The 18,443-nt window shown below is 39.2% G+C and overlaps 1 protein-coding gene across 7 annotated transcripts in view; it reads right to left on the bottom strand.

Moving 5' to 3' along the window:
* Window positions 1–18,443, bottom strand: part of USH2A (usherin) — a 432,455-nt gene that overhangs the window by 367,733 nt on the left and 46,279 nt on the right. For all 7 annotated transcript variants that reach the window (XR_014545784.1, XM_083604668.1, XM_083604669.1 and 4 more), the window contains 4 exons: window positions 17,106–17,327; window positions 15,045–15,138; window positions 4,336–4,531; window positions 2,519–2,649 (listed from right to left, as the gene is read on the bottom strand). Coding sequence is in view for 6 of the 7 variants with exons in the window: in XM_083604668.1 (XP_083460794.1) it covers window positions 2,519–2,649; window positions 4,336–4,531; window positions 15,045–15,138; window positions 17,106–17,327 (643 nt within the window). In the remaining variant the exon portion in view is untranslated. The remainder of the gene's footprint in view (window positions 1–2,518; window positions 2,650–4,335; window positions 4,532–15,044; window positions 15,139–17,105; window positions 17,328–18,443) is intronic.

Raw genomic sequence — 18,443 nt, 5'->3', positions numbered from 1 at the left:
TTTGCCCCCCCCCCGGCTACACCCATGTACATGACAGTTCATGAGACAGCAGTTCCAACAGTGACATTCCACCTCCGAAATGCACCCCTCTTCAATGCAATCAGCATCTACACTAATTGACTTTTGGCACCCACTAAAAATGCAGCTATTCGTCCGAGCATTTGGCTAAAGTGATGCCCCTTATTTGGCTGGAGTAGTTATGTGGTTAGCATATTGTTTGATTTTATATTAAGTTGCATTTTGAAATACTGTTTTATTGTATTTTAATGCTATTCCTTGATCTGGAATTGTGTGATATGTACAATATAGAATTGCACTCTTTTCTAGATTGTGCCTTAAAAAGAAGACAATGTCATCAAGGAAGTTTTGCCACTGCAAAAGAACCACTTCCTCCTCTAAACCAACTTTTTATGGGGTGGGGTGTCCGCCCCCCCCCCCAATCCACAGGATAAGAACTTGTGATTGTTCTCTTCCGGAATCCTGCATCTTCGTTTAGGCTAAATGACAGATAACTGGTTCTGTATAGGAAAGCATTGATAAACTGCTGGGAATGGTAAATTATGCAGAGAAAGTGTATTGTGGCCCATTTTTAACACATTTCCTTGAAAATTATCCTTGTGACGTGACAATTAATTTTCATGAGCCAAGGCCTTATTCCTTATGATTCCATCTTCCGTGGGTCAGACCTGGAAACACTCCCTTCAATAATGCCTTTCTATTTCATGTAATTCATTTCAGCCCATACTCTCCAGCCTTATTAATCTATTTTTTAATGCCTCTTAATCATTTTGTTCTACCTTGCTCCTTTTGCAGCAGTCTATTGATGCCTTATTGAGCTGTACAGTTCAACCCATTTTTCCTTATTTTCTTTTTTATATTATCTTGATTTTCGACTCATTTCTCAGTCTTAGCCATCGCTAAATTTCTGGCCATCCAAAAACAAAACACCCTAGTTTGCCACCTTGAAGCAGAACGGCTTACCATTAAATTGCTGTCAGCGCTGAAAAACTGCCACTTGAAACAAGAAATCTCAAAATTGGCATTTAAATTCTCCCCTCCCCTCTCTTCCCCATTCTTACCATATCATGCAACTTTCAAATTGTTTCTGGAGTTGTGCTATTGGCCAAAAATGTATCATTATTAGAGGCAGAAAATCAGACCCTCTGCTTTAGACTATTGTCACTGTTTTAATAAGTACAGGGCTCTAGGATTTCACATTTCTTTTTGCCAGCCTAAACCCCAAGCTAGCAATGAGCTCTTCACAGGTAGAAGATATCAAATCTTGCTGTGCTCACAGAGCCTCTTGAAGGATCAAAGCTACCAATAAAAGAATGTCCCCAGTGAGCATAAAAACAAACATGAAATGACAGAAAAAGCCACAAAACGTTACTGGATAAAAGGATTTTTCATCATTGCACCAATGAAGAAAGTTTAGTGTCAGGCAAGAATACAATAAGGGAATTGGGTTTGGACTGATCCAGCTCTCAGCCAAAGGCAGGATTTTCTACACATTTTCCTGCTCTTTTGAAAGAAATGGATTTATTACTGCACTATATGTTTTTGCTTGCAAATGAAAGCAGTGACTTAAAATAATTGGTACCATTTTGGCTTTTTAAGATAAATTTCCTCTTGTAAATAAAGTAACAAATTTGTGGTCATTTGTGTGTGTCAGCTCTCCAACTCATCCTTAGCCTGGCATTATTGTCTAACAGTTCTTCACATAATCCCATATCCATAGAAAGCAAAAATTGGAGAAATGAAAGCAGCCAGTCTGCACGTGTGAACTGCTCTGTGTCTGCTGAAAGTTTCAAAAAGCTTCAGGCAACTATTTAGCAAGTGAGAAGGTGGTGTGGGCTACTTAAGTAGATTTTCTTTTTTAAAAAAACAGTGTTCTTATAGTATATTAAGGCATTTTAAAATTGTTTTTCATATTATTATACTTCTTCAGTCTTTGGAGATATGGTGATCCAGATAACAGAATCACAAAATAATTTCATAAGTCCTATGTGAATCTGCCACTATTTTGGGAAAGGATTCATTTCTTTTTAAAAACTTTAAATGTTATCTATCCCATGAATTATTGTAAGTCACATTAGTGCCAACAGCTGCCAGTTATAGCAAGTATGATTTGTTGTACCTGCAAGAAAACCCCTGCGCAGGATTCCAACCACTCTATTCGATCTCCAGTTTTCACCCACCAGTCAACATTTCATGGCAAATCATAGAATCTTAAGAGTTGGAATGTATACAAGGGTCATCTAGTCCAACCCCCTGCAATGCAGGAATCTCAGCTAAAGCATCTTTGATAGATGGAATGTTTAGTCCTTATTTGGATGGGTTTGGGCTCCCCTACCCTCATTTTTCATAATTGTTTTTTGTACTTCTCAATTTCCAAGGCTCCCCAAGCCTGCTAACAGCTCCCTCTTGTGCATGGGTGTTGTTTTCCCTACATATGCAATGGTACTCATAGCCTGAATATTGGGAATATAGGGTGACATTCTAGGTTAAACCCACCTACCTTATTGCATTGGTGGCTACTGTTTTTGGTGCCTGCTATGTCGCATTTGCAAGGACTGCAAACATCCACGGATGAGAGATCTGCATCTACATACCGATAAAAGAAATCTTTGCACAGCTCACAATTTCTTCCTGCATGAAGGAAAGGTTATGCATTATGGCTTCCAATTCATTAAAATTAGCTGTATAATTCAAAATTAAAGACTATTCCTTTGAGGGAATTCTATAATTTTCAGGACGTCCATTTTAATGCACCTTTCATCTCTACCTGCCAATTTAGTGATCCAGAGCATATGAAACAATGAACCTGTTACAAACTGTGTTTTACTCCATTAAACTTCCATCTGTTACATAACACAACACTCCTATAAAGCTATTCTGTATGAATATATATTCTATACTTAAAAAAGAGAAATTACTCTTAAACATCCAACTTTCCCTACCACCCTTAAGGAGGAAAGCCAAGAGTACTAAAGGAAGTGTCCCAAAACCACCACAAACATAGCAGGCAGAATTAGAAATTCAGCAAGTATGTTCTATTTTAATACATTTTAGAGTGAAGCAAATTAACAAACTAAATGACTTAGCAGACATGAGTTGTGCAGAGGCAGAGTTCTGCTAAACTTCTTTATTCAAAATATTTGGGCTTTGCTTCTACTTGAGACAAACCACAAGACATTTTGCCAGCCAACCATATGCATTGGCTAATGCATCCGATACGAAACTTGTTTCCAGTGCTTGATGGCCCTGAAAGACTGTAGATTCTGTTGGTACACCAGGTACTATGTTGTACAGTTGATTCCCTGGCTAAAACAGCAGTCTCAATGTGAGGGCAAAATAGTTTTTGAGGCACATTGGCTCTTATGTAAGCACAAGATCTTGAAACATTTGATAATGATAATGGATGCTAGGTGCCTAGCCAGAGTTATATGAAGTTTTATGATGGCTGACTAATGGTTGTTTTAAATTGTTTATAAATTGTTATATTATTTTATGTTGTTAGCTGTGCAGAGCTCCCTTTTAGGAGGAAGTGTAGGACAATAAAAGGACAATAAATAAAGATATTGCACCACTCCATCAGCTGCTCTTGTTCCTGTTTATTCATGACCTGATGGGCAAGAGCTCTCCAGGTTTTCATGATCAAGGTGTCTCCCCTGCCAGGTGATCAGGCAGGAGTTTTTTTCCAGGCCTACCTACTGGGGATTGAACCCAGGACTTTTGATAAGCATCACATGTGTCCTACCTGTGAGCTACCACTCTTCCCTGCTGCATTACATTACATGTAAAGTGTGCTAATGTGGTGGGAAGATCACAGGCATCAGGGGAATCATGCACCCAGCCTGATACACACGTTGGCTTGTATTAAACATACTGCTAAGGCTAAGGTTTCATCAGCACAGGGTTGTTCCTTGAGCAAAATAAACTTTCCTCTACCCTCATGCCCCCTAAATCTGTTCTGGAGGTTCCCGCAAATCTCCAGTGTAGATTTGGGGATGGCACACCCCCATTGTGCTAGCAGGAATCCTCGCAAGGGCTTCTGCTGGTGCAACTGGTTAGCTGAATATCCCCCACTGTGTGGTTTATGTGAGGTGTGATCATATCCCCTTTTCCACCCATGTGAACCAAACAGCTTTGGAACTTTATTTTATATAAAGTTTGCTTGATTCTATAATACATGCAGATAGTGCAAACCAATCTCATTTTCCTGGTCTGATATGTAGCATGGAAATTTCTTTACAATTCAACCTCAGATGTAATGATGCTTTGGAATGACTGCAAGAGCCAACCACCATGGATATATTCTGTTCTGTTAATTACCTGTAGTGTTATGTTGACAGTTATCACAGACTCCGCCACCTCCTCTATAGTGTTCATTAGGAAAAGAATCCATTGTCCTGTTGTAGTGACAGCTTATTGCATGGCCGTAACATTGACAAGGCTTGCAATTATAAGCATGAACTTGATCTCCAGGATGAAAAGGCTTGTCATTGTACAGTGGCCAACAGTGATCGCACTGGAACAAATGGAGAATAATAAAGAGATTATGGTTCAAAATGTCTACATAGGTACAAGTGTATATACCGTCACTGTGTGTTCTGTGTTGTGTGCTGCAATTTTTAAAAAGATACAACAGAGGAGAAGACATGCACAATACGCCACTCAAGACACTCCTACAAAATTTACAGTGCAACCCTAAGCATGTGTACTCACAGGGCCGTCTTACCCATAGGCACTAGGGGTGCGGGACACCTGGGCACTGGGCTACCAGGGGCGCCAAGCCAAGAGTCCAGGGCCTGAGGGTTGCATCCGGGGAAGAGCCCGCCCTTTGGTAGGAGCGCCGCGGCGGGCTCTTCTGCTGCAGGTGACTCTGCGCCACGAGTTCAGGGGCGACCGAGTCAGCGAGACTCTGAGGCAGCCAGCTGACTCTGCCCTCCTGCGTGCCTGGGACTGGGCAACCTGGGGGGGAGTGGCAGACCTTTGCACCCTGGCGTTGTATATGCTTAAGACAGCCCTGTATACTCAGAAGTAAAACCCACTGAATTTGATGGTACTCACTCCCTAGAAAAATGATCTATCAACTTTAGCATTTGGCTCTGATCCAGAGGACAACATATGAAGCTTTTCATGGAAATGCCTGACTCCTCAGTGTTTCTCATACCAGCTGATGGTCAGGTCAACATCACTGGTCAGGTATTGGATTTTTGGAATTATTCCATACACTCGCTTTGTTCAACAATGTCATAGGTGGAAGCACTAACCAATCTGAACCTGTGGATCATATATGATGCAGAAACCTCCAAGTCGGAGGTTTTTTTGTGCTTTCAGATGACATAGTCCATACAAAGAAACTTATTCCCACATGCAGACCATGCTTGCTGCATCATGGCTTTTTTTCAGAATCGCATGCCTTTTGCCTTCATTTAGAGTTGACATTCTCCACCCCCCACATACTGTGGACGCCCCCATGTATAAGACGACCCCTATATTTTTTAAAACCTAAATTAAGATATTAAGAAAATGCACTATGCAGTATCCGTGTATAAGATGACTTCTTATTTTAAACTTCAAAAAATTTGGGGGAAATATAGTCTTATACACAAAAAATACAGTAAATCATTCACAGGAGCCTGCAAGCCTGCAAGTGAATTTGCAGTCAATGAAGAACTAAAAATTATATGAATGTTGGGTGGAATTCAATGTTGCGCAACATTGGGAAGAGAGAGGGGAAAGCCCATTTGCACAAATGGAAGCCCTTACTCCCCCCCCCCAGTGCCTCCATGTGGAGCCTATACACACAGCTGTTGCAATTTGTGCAACTCCATAAGGATGCTTGAGGAATTCAATCTTTGCAGATTCTGGTACAAACTGACCTGGATCCACACCTCCTGAACTAATGCGTAGATCATATTGCTGCCTGAAACACAAGAGTGCATGGGAGTTGCCCAAGGAAAGTTCTAGATGCATTATGCATGTTTAGCCTAATCTCTGATTGCATTGTATGAGATTGGAGGCCACAATGCTGCTAAAGTCAGCTGACAGAATCCAGAAAGGAGCTGCAACTGATTACAAAAACCAGCACTTCCCTTTGGTATTCACTCTTGAAAACAGAGTATTTTAGAGCTAGTTATCTGATCAAACTTCCTTAAGAAATGTCTGTATTAAGCTGGGTTTCCAAGTGATGCCCACTGCAGTCTTGGATGGCCACTACAACAAGGTCCTGTACACAGATAGACATTGTATTTGTAGTCTACCTCAGGTGGAAGACATCACTCATCTGTTGGCCTGCCCTTATAGAGAGACCCATGAGATCACGTTCTGAAACCTTTGTTTCACAAAAGCAAGCAGGTATACTACGCAGCAATGTTTTCTGTTTTCTTTTGAGTGACAACAATAGCTTTATAATGCACAAAGTGGCTCTCTATACACTGGCTGCTAATAATAATAATAATCAGGGGAAATGAGTTGTATAACATCAGTATAAATTGCTGTGGAGATTCAGATGTTTAATTTGAAATCAAGCTGAATTTGTGTTTGCTGGTATCTCTGGTAACCCCTCTCACATCATGGATGTTGCCTCATATTATGAATGTATGATTTATATTGTTTTATTGGTGCTTATATTGACTGATGGATTGACACTAAAACATTTCACACTAGTTGTTTAGATTTCTTTTATAAACAAAAGCTTCAGCTGCAAAGTATATCACTATTAGTATAACACTCTAGTTGGAGTTTAGATACTGGGAAACTTATAAATTGATTATAATATTAATATTATTAACAGTAAAATAAATTTCCAGTTTGATCTACAGAACAACTGTTAATATTAAGACTGTAGAAATATTTATCTATTAGAAGTCCCTGTGGTTATATTAGAGGTCACATTCACTAACTTTTGGTGCTTTGCTAAAACCAGACAAGTAGGAAGAGTATAATGCCCTGTAATGATCCTTCCATCATTCAGAAAGGGAGGCTAAATTATTCAAATAAATTGTCCTCTACAAATTATTCATTGAGCTTTGCTATTCTTAAACCATGTCTTCCTGTACTTTCCAGCTTCAGCTTCAAGGCTAGACAAAGCTTGGACTAGACAACCCTTGATCCTTGAACCAGAGCTTGAGATTTTTGTTGTTCATAGAATCAGCACTAATGTGCATAACCAAAGTCTCTCCCCCCCCCCACCCTCAGTGGTGGCTTTTATGAGGTGAGGACAGTGTCAACAAAACTATTCTGTCTTCAAATAGTCCAGGAACTGTCATTAGCAACTGGCCTCCTTCAGATTTTAAGCTCCATTATAAACAAATATCTTCTTGAGGCCCTGTATTTTCAGAAAAAATGATGTGTGACCATCAGTACAGAATCTTCTCAATAATGTGCCATGGTTGCATGAAGACCCTCAGCAGAGAGACCACCAAGCCACCTTGCTGCTTCAGTTTAGATGTCTTGTGAAAACATTTATATTTGTTTGCATAGCATTTTGAAATACTGATTGGATTAGTTCCTGTTGTTGCCATTGTTATATTGAGATTTTTAAATTGCTTCCTCCAGCATGGAGGCAGTAACCATGTGAAGAGTAACACCCTTAGGGCACAACTGTTCCCTCTCTTCTTCATCAGGAGCCCATTTTAAAAAGGCTAGAGGGATCTCTACATTGAGCCACTGAACCAGAGTCAGTTCAGCAACACAGAAAGCTACCAAATCCTCTTGGTCACCGTACTTCTTACTAACCTAAATAGGAGCCTGTTTAATTTGCTGTCACTATTCCAGCTTGCTCTTTTTGAGATAACTCTGACAACTTCAATTTTAATTGGCTATTTGAAACTAAAATCTCATATGGATTTTCATCAGCTCAGCAAAATAAATTGTATTCCTGTGGGATAACAACCAAGTTTTTTTGATAATACAATGGCTCCTTCACAATTCTGTGTATTACCAGGTTGTCTAGGCATCTGTCTTAGGATATTCGAGACAGCACCTTGCTATTTCAACAAATACTTTCCACAAATTATTTTAGAAATCTAAGATCTATGGCCTGTGAAATTAAATCTGTTTGCCAAGGATGAGTTCATGGACAAACCCATCACTACCAGGCATCTTGAGAAAGTTATTCAGAATTTTCCAGCTTGTAAAATTTCCAGCTTCATCCAGATAGCTTTCCCACCCACCCCGTTGCTGTGTGTCAAAACTAGTCAGGGGAATCAATTTGAGGACATTTCATTTTCATTCATGCAGAATATATATGCTTCTTCTGATGTTCTGGTTAAGGTTGTTGTGAATGAAGGCAAAATTAAGTGGAATTTCATTTTAAAATCCATAGTAACCTGTCCCAAGATACGCTATAAATTTAAAGGGGAAAAAATCAAGTTAGGGTGAAATATTCTCACAGTTTGCTGCATAAATATTAAACTGGTGTTAAGTTAGTCTTTGAAGATGTTAGATGGATTTTGCTATTACTATTTTTTAAAGCTAGTTTTCAGCAGTTCTATATCATAGGTAAAAGTGAATTTGAAGAAAACAAGCTTATGAAAGTGTCTAACCTATCATTCTCTCTACCAAGTGTATATCTCATCTCTCTCTCTCTTAAACCTACATCATCTGTCCCAAGACTATAGAAAAGAGATAAAGCAAGCACTGAAAGGTGCTATTGTGTGTGTGTGTGTGTGTGTGTGTGTGTAATATTAAAATGAAGCAGATTGCAACTTTCCCCATCAAACTTATTTTTATTTACTTATAAAAGTACTGTATTAACATATCGGTGCATGTGAAAGAAATGCAAGTTGTTATGCAATATGTTCCATAGGGTGGAGGTCTGAGCCTTTTCTTCTACTGAAGATATCCCACGAGGCAGCGGAGGTTTAGAGAGAGAGTTTTCCTTCTCTTAGATGGGCTGCCTTCCCAGGTTGATGAGCCCCATCTGCCTCTCACTTCCCTCTACAGCACATGCAGAAACTGCCTTCTTGACCACTGGACCCACTATTGGTCTTGTCCACTCAATCCTCCGGAGCCTGATCTATTATTATCTATCCCCGCAGCAGTGGAAAAATGACAGAAGAACAAAGATGCAGGGACTTTAAAGGGTTTATTTAAACAATGTACCCTAAGCATTTTGATTGTATTTAATCACTGAGACAAATCTGTCAGTTTTCAAACTTTGGAGGTAACCTCTCTTAGATGTTTGAATGCTGTTCAGGGGCAACAATGTAGAAGTAGTGTAAGATTGCAAAATGTTAAGCTAGCTAGCACCAAACACCACCAAAACTGCAGTAAGAAAACTGACTAAAATATCACCCAATATTTTAAGTTGAGTGAAATACATTTTGTTTTAATTCTTTGTTAGAAGAAACTGACAGTACGGTATACATGAAAATATACAATTTACCATACTTGACTATTAAAGAAGGATACTTCAGTGCAATCCTATAAAGTACATGTCTAGTCAGAAATAAGTTGCATTAAATTTCAATAGGGCTTACTACCAGACATAGGATTGCAGCCTTGATAAGTATAATTAGAGTCACAGAGTGTGCAAACTAATTAAAATTGGGAAACCTACTGAAACAACACAAACATTGACCCACCAAAAATTCTGATAGGGCATTTGCACCATTCATTTAGTTTGTTTTCACATGGTATCACAAGTCCTGCCAGAGTGCTTGGCGAATTCCAGATCCTATCAAATATTTATAATTAATCCCCACAAAGTACCATTTCACAATACTCATTCTAATTAAAAGGACAGTGTCAACTTGTATTTTTAAAAGACTTACTTCCTTTTTGTGATAGACCATCATTTCAACTGCAGAGGTTCAACTTTTAAAATAAGTTGGTGAATCAATCTGATTTTTAGCAAATGCTTTTAATCAGTCTTTTGAGCACAAATACAAAACATGCTGAAGCCAACATCTTGTGATATCCCCCCCAACTTTTCTGCCTGTACACCTGCAAGCTTTTCACTCCTTTTTCAGAAACTTTGGTCTAATTATGCTGTTAAATGCCCTCTTACAAATCCACTGGAACAGTGTGAGCTTCATATTTGTTCAGGTTGCTAAAAGCAAGCCACAATGTGTGATAAAGTCTAAAAATGAGAGATGGCTATGTTGTTTATCAAGCTTAAAAGGGGATGTTTCCATGCTACAAAAGAGTTTTCGCTATAAAGTAAGGAGGAGGATGAAATGGAGGCTTTGTACATGAGGAGCAATGCCTTGACTTGGGCCTGGCAGTGCACAGGCAGCCAGTGCAGTATCTTACGGATGGTGGCACATGACCCCAGTGTACTTTCCCGCTTAATATATGGGCAGCTGCATTCTGTACCAGCTGCAGTTTCTTTCCTATCTCCAAGGGTGGCCCCATGTAGAACACATTACAGTAGTTAAAACATGGGTTTATCAGAGCATGGGTTACTGATGCCAGGCTATGCTGGTCTGGGAATGGCTGTAGCAAGTGAACCAGCTGGAGCTTAGCTTACCCACTACTGACCACTTAGGCAAGCTAGACATCTAGTGACAGCTTAAAATCATGCACAATACAGATCTACTACGTAATTTTTATATACAGGAGTGGGCAGTACAGAAGGTCCTGACACATAGTATCTGGTATACTTGTCCACATGGTTCTGCCATTACAGAATCAATCATGATCTCCCTTTCTTCTCTCCTCGCTAGCTTACTTTACACTGTAAGGTCCTTGGGGCAGGTGCCTGCTTACTTGCAAACAGGCAGGCAGTTTGATGGTGCTATGCTATTAATAATATAAACACAATATATTCTTTTTTTGGTTATTTTATTCTCCATATGCCTTTTCTTTTGATCGTTTACATTAGAAAATCCTATAAAACAAAACAAAAAGGGGGGAGGGGTAAGAGGAAGAAAACGCAAAGGGGGAAAACAGAAAGAAAGAAATCAAACAATATTTCTGTGTTTGCCACGGGCTTCGTTGAAGTGCTCTGACTGAAAGCAGCTTCAAAGGTTCCTGTGGCAGAAAGAGTATGAACAAGGTTCTGCTGGGACACTACGTCTGTGCCCTCAACCCTTTACTTCTCTAATGTTTGGCAAAGTCAGTAAAAAATATTCCTTTTCATACCTTCCAATGTCAAGAACTGGAACATTATCAAGGTTTAACTTTGCCATCGCTTGCCAAATTGACTGCAATGTAATCCACAAAAGCCAGTGTTTATTGAGCATTATTTTAATGGCTAGCAGGACTCAGTGAAATTGAGGCATTTTTTCCCCTTTTTGGAATATATCCAGCTCTTTATAGAAAAGAAAAAAGAAGAACAGCAGCAACAACAACAGGACATTGCTTCTGTTTCCAGTAGAAAACAACAAGTTTGTACTAAAACCCCTTCATATTTTATTTCAATTAAGCAATATAAAAAGCATTGCAATGTGTTTTTGAGTAAGATGGTTTCTGGCTAGGAAACCAATCTATTATGCTTGCAGGTAAAAAGTTTCTTCCAAAGTAGAAAGTGAATCCAACAAGGGAAGGGGATAAAAACAAAAAAAAATATGAATAATGTTATGATTATTTTCTGCACTTTCCACTGTTGCTTTCCCCATTCCTCCACGCTAAATACCAGAAAGTGGCATGTATTCCACTCAACTGAGCAAATCCATCCCTTCTGATACCCTACTGTTTTCTCTGACAATTTGGCAAGGCAGACTTAATGTCAAATGCACTGCAATACTCAACTCATTAAGGCAGAGCCAAACCTCTCCCCATTTTCCCGCATATCCTGAAAATTCCTCCCATGCAAGAGGCACTGGTTTTCTGCTGCTTCTGTGTGAGGGAGAAATTTAGGGTGGATGCTTACCTTGGTTAACTGATGAGGTGAACAATTGTGGGCTGTTTTGTTGTTGTTGTTTGCAGGGGGGCGTTGCTTGCTTTTATAACTAAAAACGAAAGCCCCACATCCTATGAGTTTCTCTACATGCTACCAGGAATACATTGAGAATGGTGTGATACAATTTGATGTTGTCACTCCCAAGGCATCAAATGAGAATACAGAAAAATAGGAATATGAAAACACAGGGTGCTGCCTTATATTGAGTTAAACTACTGGTCCATCTAGCTTAGTTTTGGCTGGTAGGAGGTCAGCAGGGTCTCAAGCAAGGAACCTGACTCAGCTCTACCAGGAGATGGCAGGGATTGAGACTGGGATTTCGATCCACCACTGAGCTATGGCACTTCACATCCTACACAATGCAATATTATGTGGCATCGCTTCCATTCCAGTAGGTAGCTGCAGAGAGTCACATGCCGCTGTGAGCACAGGGCTTTTTTGGCAAGGAAAAAAACAACATTGAATTGGAAAACCTTCAGCCAACTCATGAGCTAAAGTAAGGTTACTACAAAACTGGTTTCCTATAGGACTGTTTACTACAAATTGCACAAATCGTGTCTATTTTTTTATTTAGGATATTTGGAATATGAAGTATATAGGTAGGCAAAGTGCAGTATTCTGTAAAAGTCTACTTTATTTTAAATACATACACAAATCTGAGAACATTTTGCAACTTCCCCATACAGCTTCCACTGGCAATTTAGAACATTATTTGCCCAAGCTTTTTGCCGATGGAAATCTGGGTTTTACCTTGTTGCTGTTTCTATGCTCTAGTGGTTTTATTGTCATCCTTATGTTTTAAGCTGTAGATAACTGATAATATTTTTTATCCCTCTATCGCATGTTGCTCTGAGCATTCTATCAGAGATTGTGATTTTATAATTTTCTGTTTCTTGGAACACTTTGTAAATGCATTCTTCATGGTGAAAACAAACTGCCTTGTCCTTCAATACAGCTGGCAGAACAAGGAGGACTGTAGCTCAATCATAGAGCTCAATTTGCATGCAGGAGATCTCAGGTTCAATCCCTGGTAGCACCACTGAAAAGAATCAGGCAGCAGGTGGTGTGAGAGATCTCTACATAAGACTCTGGTCAGCCACTGTCTGTCAGGAAAGACAATACTGGACTAGAGGGGAAATGGTCTAATCTGGTATAAGGCAGCTTTCTGTATCCTACTGCATACAGGCTGCATATACACCCCAAGAATACTGACAACAGTAGTATGTGAAGGATCCTGGGAATTGTAGCTCTGTGAGGGTTAAACCACAGTTCTCAGAATCCTTTGAGCAGGGGGAAGATGGTTTTAAATATGTGGTGAGCATGCAGCAATACAGTGGTACCTTGAGTTACATATGCTTCAGGTTACATATTCCGCTAACCCAGAAATAGTACCTCGGGTTAAGAACTTTGCTTCAGGATGAGAACAGAAATCGTGCGGCAGCAGCAGGAGGCCCCATTAGCTAAAGTGGTGCTTCAGGTTAAGAACAGTTTCAGGTTAAGAACGGATCTCCAGAACGAATTAAGTACTTAACCTGAGGTACCACTGTATTCTTCTCTCTAGGATTGAAAAAGAAACGAGAGCAACAGCAGCTGGACCTAGCAGAGGTGAATTCAGTTACTGCAGGATGGTGTTGAATGCATTATTGTATAAAGTATAATGCAGTGGAAGGGAGTGGAAAGAGAAACCAGTTCTATAACTGGGTATTTCCTGGCGGAAATGAGATATCTGCATTGGGGTTGCCATATGTCTGGGGGAATCTGGACATGTCCTCTTTCGGTAGGCAAATATGCCTATCTCGGCAGATTTTTACATTTTAAAGGAAATGTCTGGGGTTGGGGGGAGGGGTTGGGCTCCGGCTCCGGCTCCGGCTCCGGCAGCTTGGGTTTGGGCTGATCTGCATGCTGCGGCCACTGCCAGACCAAGCCAGGGAAAGAGGCGCACATGTGTGCCAGTGGCCTTGCACACACACACCTCTTTCCCCGGCTTGGGCTGGCAGCGGCTCAGGCTGCCCTCTTTTATGTTCAAGATATGGCAACTCCAATCTGCATACATATTTCACTTATATGTGTAATACTTTCTACAATCATATCTTTGCACCTCTTCCAAAGATATGAATATCTGAAGAAAAATCTGTCTGGCCTTCAAAGTCCATCTGCTTAATTTTGCATTGTCATCTTATTTTTTAATATTATGCAGATCCTGTATGCATTTGTGCGTATTAAGTCTACTCACACAGTGCATGGATTTTGTAGTAAATCATAAATAAGAAAACTCATGCCAAAGTACTACTGCAAGTGCCAATAGTGGGCAGCAGGGCTTCACATGTGGGACTTCACTGCTCTTCCATCTTGCAAATGCAGCATATCACAGCTTCTTACTGAGAGGGGGAGGGGCAAGGCAGTGTAGACTCTGTGCAGTGCAGGTGCCGCAGTGAAGTCATTCTGATGCTCCTGTCACTGTATCAACAGTGTATCCACACCATACCAAACTCCTGCTATTTGCACCTTTTTCTTTTGGTTAGTGACAGCAACTTACATGTGGGAAATGGAAGAACAATGCAACCCAATGCAACCCACACAGTCCCACCAGTCACTACTGGCAAGTGCATTGAGGACATTCATACAACATTCACAGGTCCCTATAATATTAAAGATAATAACTGGCAAGTAGAATCCATGGAGGTCAACAGAAAAAAATATGACAATTTCACCACACAATCACCTGTAACTGAACTACAGACTTTATCTTCATCTTGCGCAGAGCAGTCCAAAGTGACTTACAAGCTAATGCTTGTAGAGTAGTTCGGGGGAAATACAGACACTGGTAGCACACTGGAAGCTGAAATAGCTATGAGCAGTAGCCAACACTGAACCTTTATGGTGTAGAACTGGAGTCTCACTAGCCAGATCATACCATTAAAACATCAATGAATCCCTCATCATTCTTTCCTGTGTTTGGCAGGGTCAAGATTTGCTCCTCCAGCAAACAAAGTTATTTGTTTATTTGTTTTTTTTACAACAATAAAAAAGCATAACACCAGACAGTAAAATCATAACAAAAACAAGTTAAAAGCACATTAAAAAAATTAAAAACCAAACATCAGTAGACCATTATGGAGGATGTACTCTTAATTGCCTTCAGATTCGGATTTGAGAACTTGAGAACTTGAAATTTAAAGGAACTCACGTTGTTGCCTTCTGTATAGCTTTCCTTGGAGCAAAGACATCTGTATGGGTTAATACTCGTGTCGCAGCGATCAGCGTGGCCAAAACAATTACACCTGTACAACAGATCAGATTCGTTTTTTTGATATTCAGTCATCACAAAACAAAAGTTTAGCAGTATGAAATTTTCACAAAATCAAGCTACGGTATTTAGAAGAGTGAATTGATGTATCATTTGAGAGGGCATCTCCCTGTTATTTGTACACTATCATGAAAGTAATTGCCTGCTTCTGTTAAGGATAACCATCTCAGAAAAGGGCCCTTTAAGTGTAGTAACCATTTCATGTCTCTTTCCATTCAGCGTTTATAAATGTCAAGTAAATGCTGCTTTACAAGGGAGTAAATTGACAGTACATGTAGACCAACTATTAAGTGATCAAGCATGCATTATGTGCTTTCATTGTATACTATGCAGATGTAAGGCTCTAATTATTTATTACAGTTAACACCTGTTTGTTCAGCATTAACCTTTCAATCTGGAACACCACAACTCCTTAAAAGGACATGGAGTATATGTACATATCTTTTATTTTATTTTATATCATTTTCGTTCTCCAGGCTACCAGAACAAAATTTACAATATCATTTTAAAAAAAAAGCCCCAGATAATTAACATACAAAACTCTCTTTAGTCAGGACAAGAGGGTTAAAGGAAATATCTATGGAGAAGTAGCACGAACAACGCTACCACTGCCTCCGCTCCATTGCAGTTCCCTTCCTCCCAGATGTTTAACTTACTTATGACACCTGAACAGGGGTAAGGGGAGTAGTAAAATGCCTAACGTCATCCTTATTTTTATTTTTATTTTTAATGACAACTTTTGGGAGATGCAAGGGTCCCAAAAAACTTTTGTAGGGGTAGGTGAGGTCCACAGGTTCACCAGCTCTACATGACAGGAGAGGGACATGAGGGTCCTGACACAAGGAAAAGCCTACATGCCGAAGTCATAGGTGAATCAGCTCCTACTCGCATTTATTTTTTGCTGGTTTGTACTCTCTCTATTAAAACACATGGGCCTAGTGCAGAGAATCATGCTTAAGTCCCACTGAAGTTAAAGGAGCTTCATTTAGTTTCTATTACCGGTAATTCATTCCATTGGACTTTAATTGAATTTAAGATCCCTCCAGCCCTTGGGGCGAAAAAAGTACACTTTAGGGGTTACTTATTGCGACTTCAGAGTTGCTCTTATTGTTCTTTGGAGTGGAATCCATACACAGAGACAGACACACACACATTATTTTTTAAAGTTATTAGACTATATACCATTTCAGACTGCCATGCTACAGTAATATAGAAAAAAAAAACTGTGTTTATTTAATTTATCTATTTAAAAAATATATACATCCTGCCTTCTCTAAAAGTCCAAAAGAATGCACAAAACCAGTTGAGATGCAACATTAAATTAAAAACAAAACACTATAGCCACACATTCATTTTTCTCACTAAGAAAAGCTGATTTAATACATATTCTTTAAAACATAAATTCCAAAGTAAAAAAAAGAGCACATCTTTCACTGGAGACTCAGTCATTACTTAATTTGCATTTTATTTACAGGGTGTAATTATGCCTTCAACAAGACTTCTGACTTAACATATACAATAAAGTTGTCAGTCATAGATAATGCAACACTTTCGCTGACAGAAGCCTCATTTTTAAAGGGAAAAACCAGCTAAGACAAAGAGTTTAGTTCATTATTAAGACCATTACAACTGCCATATATGGGAGTCCATAATAAAAAATGGAAGCACCACTAGAGCAAAGCTTCAATCAGGCTTTCAATCAAACATACCTGTTTCTAAGAGTTAGCAAATCCAGAATGTAAAAGCATTATTGATGGATAAAAATTGGTTAAAGATTATTTTGTTAAGTTAGATTTTTATCTGATGTAAGGCAAACCCATTTTGGATCTGAAATCAATGCTACGAAGTACATCTTCACCTCATTTGAATGAGTATAAATCCACAGTGAGTTGTTTACTCTCAAATATACTTCATTTTCAATACAAACTCTGAGTAGCCTACCTCCCACTGACAGTAATTTCGTTAACTCCATAGTATCTGTGTCTAAAGTTAACTGAAGGTACAGCAGTATGATATTGGCCAAGTAGATGAATCTTTACTGCCGAAGCTTTGACAAACTCCTGAAGTGCTGGGGTATTGTAGAAGTCATTGTATCCTGGCCGACGATTTGGTTCTGGTGTGAGAACGCTGAAAGTAACATTTCCATGGGAATATGGAGTAATGCTGTTGATGTAATAATAAATAAAATAAAAACAGCTAGTATAATTATGTAATTATTTGGTTATTGTATACTGCTTTTCATCAGGCATGACCTCAAAGCATAACAGGATATACAAGATCCATAAAGTACAATTAGAAACAAGTGAAAATCAATTTATATACCTATTAAGCGGTACAAAATAATAAATCCTTTACTTGATTAATTCTTTAAAAGCAAAGGATTTATTATTTTGTACCGTTTAATAGATTCCCAGGATTCCTTGGGGAAAGCCACGACTTCTTAAAGTGGTATAATACTGTTATAAACATATAGTGCAGATGGAGCCTTAGTAAGTTTGATTTATATCTTTAGGACAAGCAAGTAACACATTCTGTTAATTTCTTCTTTAAAAATACAACAGGGTAGCTTCTTGTTCACTACCACGTAATGTTTCCTGTGGTACAATGAATATACACAAGTCTTTAGAGGGTATTTTTATATTAGGTTCACTGTACATCGTCCCTACATAACATCGCTCACTTCAATCACTTCCTATTATCATTTATGTCTTGTAATTGAAGGGAAAACAATGTTCCATTATAAAACATTTATGGCAGCATTTCACACATTGGCTCTTGAATTCCTTTTCTAAGATGCAATAATTTTTCTGTTGGAGTGTTATTGTGGTTGTTTTTTTAAAAAATAAACCCGTTTTTTGATTATTATTTTTTAAAACATTATTCATTGCTCAGCCAATGAATTTGGCTATCTCCCCCACCCCGCCCGACTTCAACTGAATGCAAAATATATGTTTTGCTGAAAATGAATTGTACCCTCAATGACCTCTTGTTCCTCCCTTAGAATGTTGAATCGTGAAAGCCCAGAGAAAGATGCTGACACTTTAAAAGCCTAGCCGCCAAGACTGAAACAGCAAGAACAAAACAAAAATAACAACACCATCAAAACAAACAGCGACTGCACCTGGTGGAACATTCCCTCATGTCTTTTCAGACAAGTGCTACACAGGTCTGATGCTGACTAGGTTCTGAATTTTGCCAAGAGTTGGTTGCAGCTAGACAGTTATGGCTGAACGCAAAATCCCCCAACCCCAAATAAAAGCTTTCATCGTGCTAAACAGA

The sequence above is a fragment of the Podarcis filfolensis genome (genome assembly GCF_964270895.1).
Source record: "Podarcis filfolensis genome assembly, chromosome: 3".
NCBI lineage: Eukaryota > Metazoa > Chordata > Lepidosauria > Squamata > Lacertidae > Podarcis > Podarcis filfolensis.
This window is presented reverse-complemented; position numbering and strand designations above follow the sequence as displayed.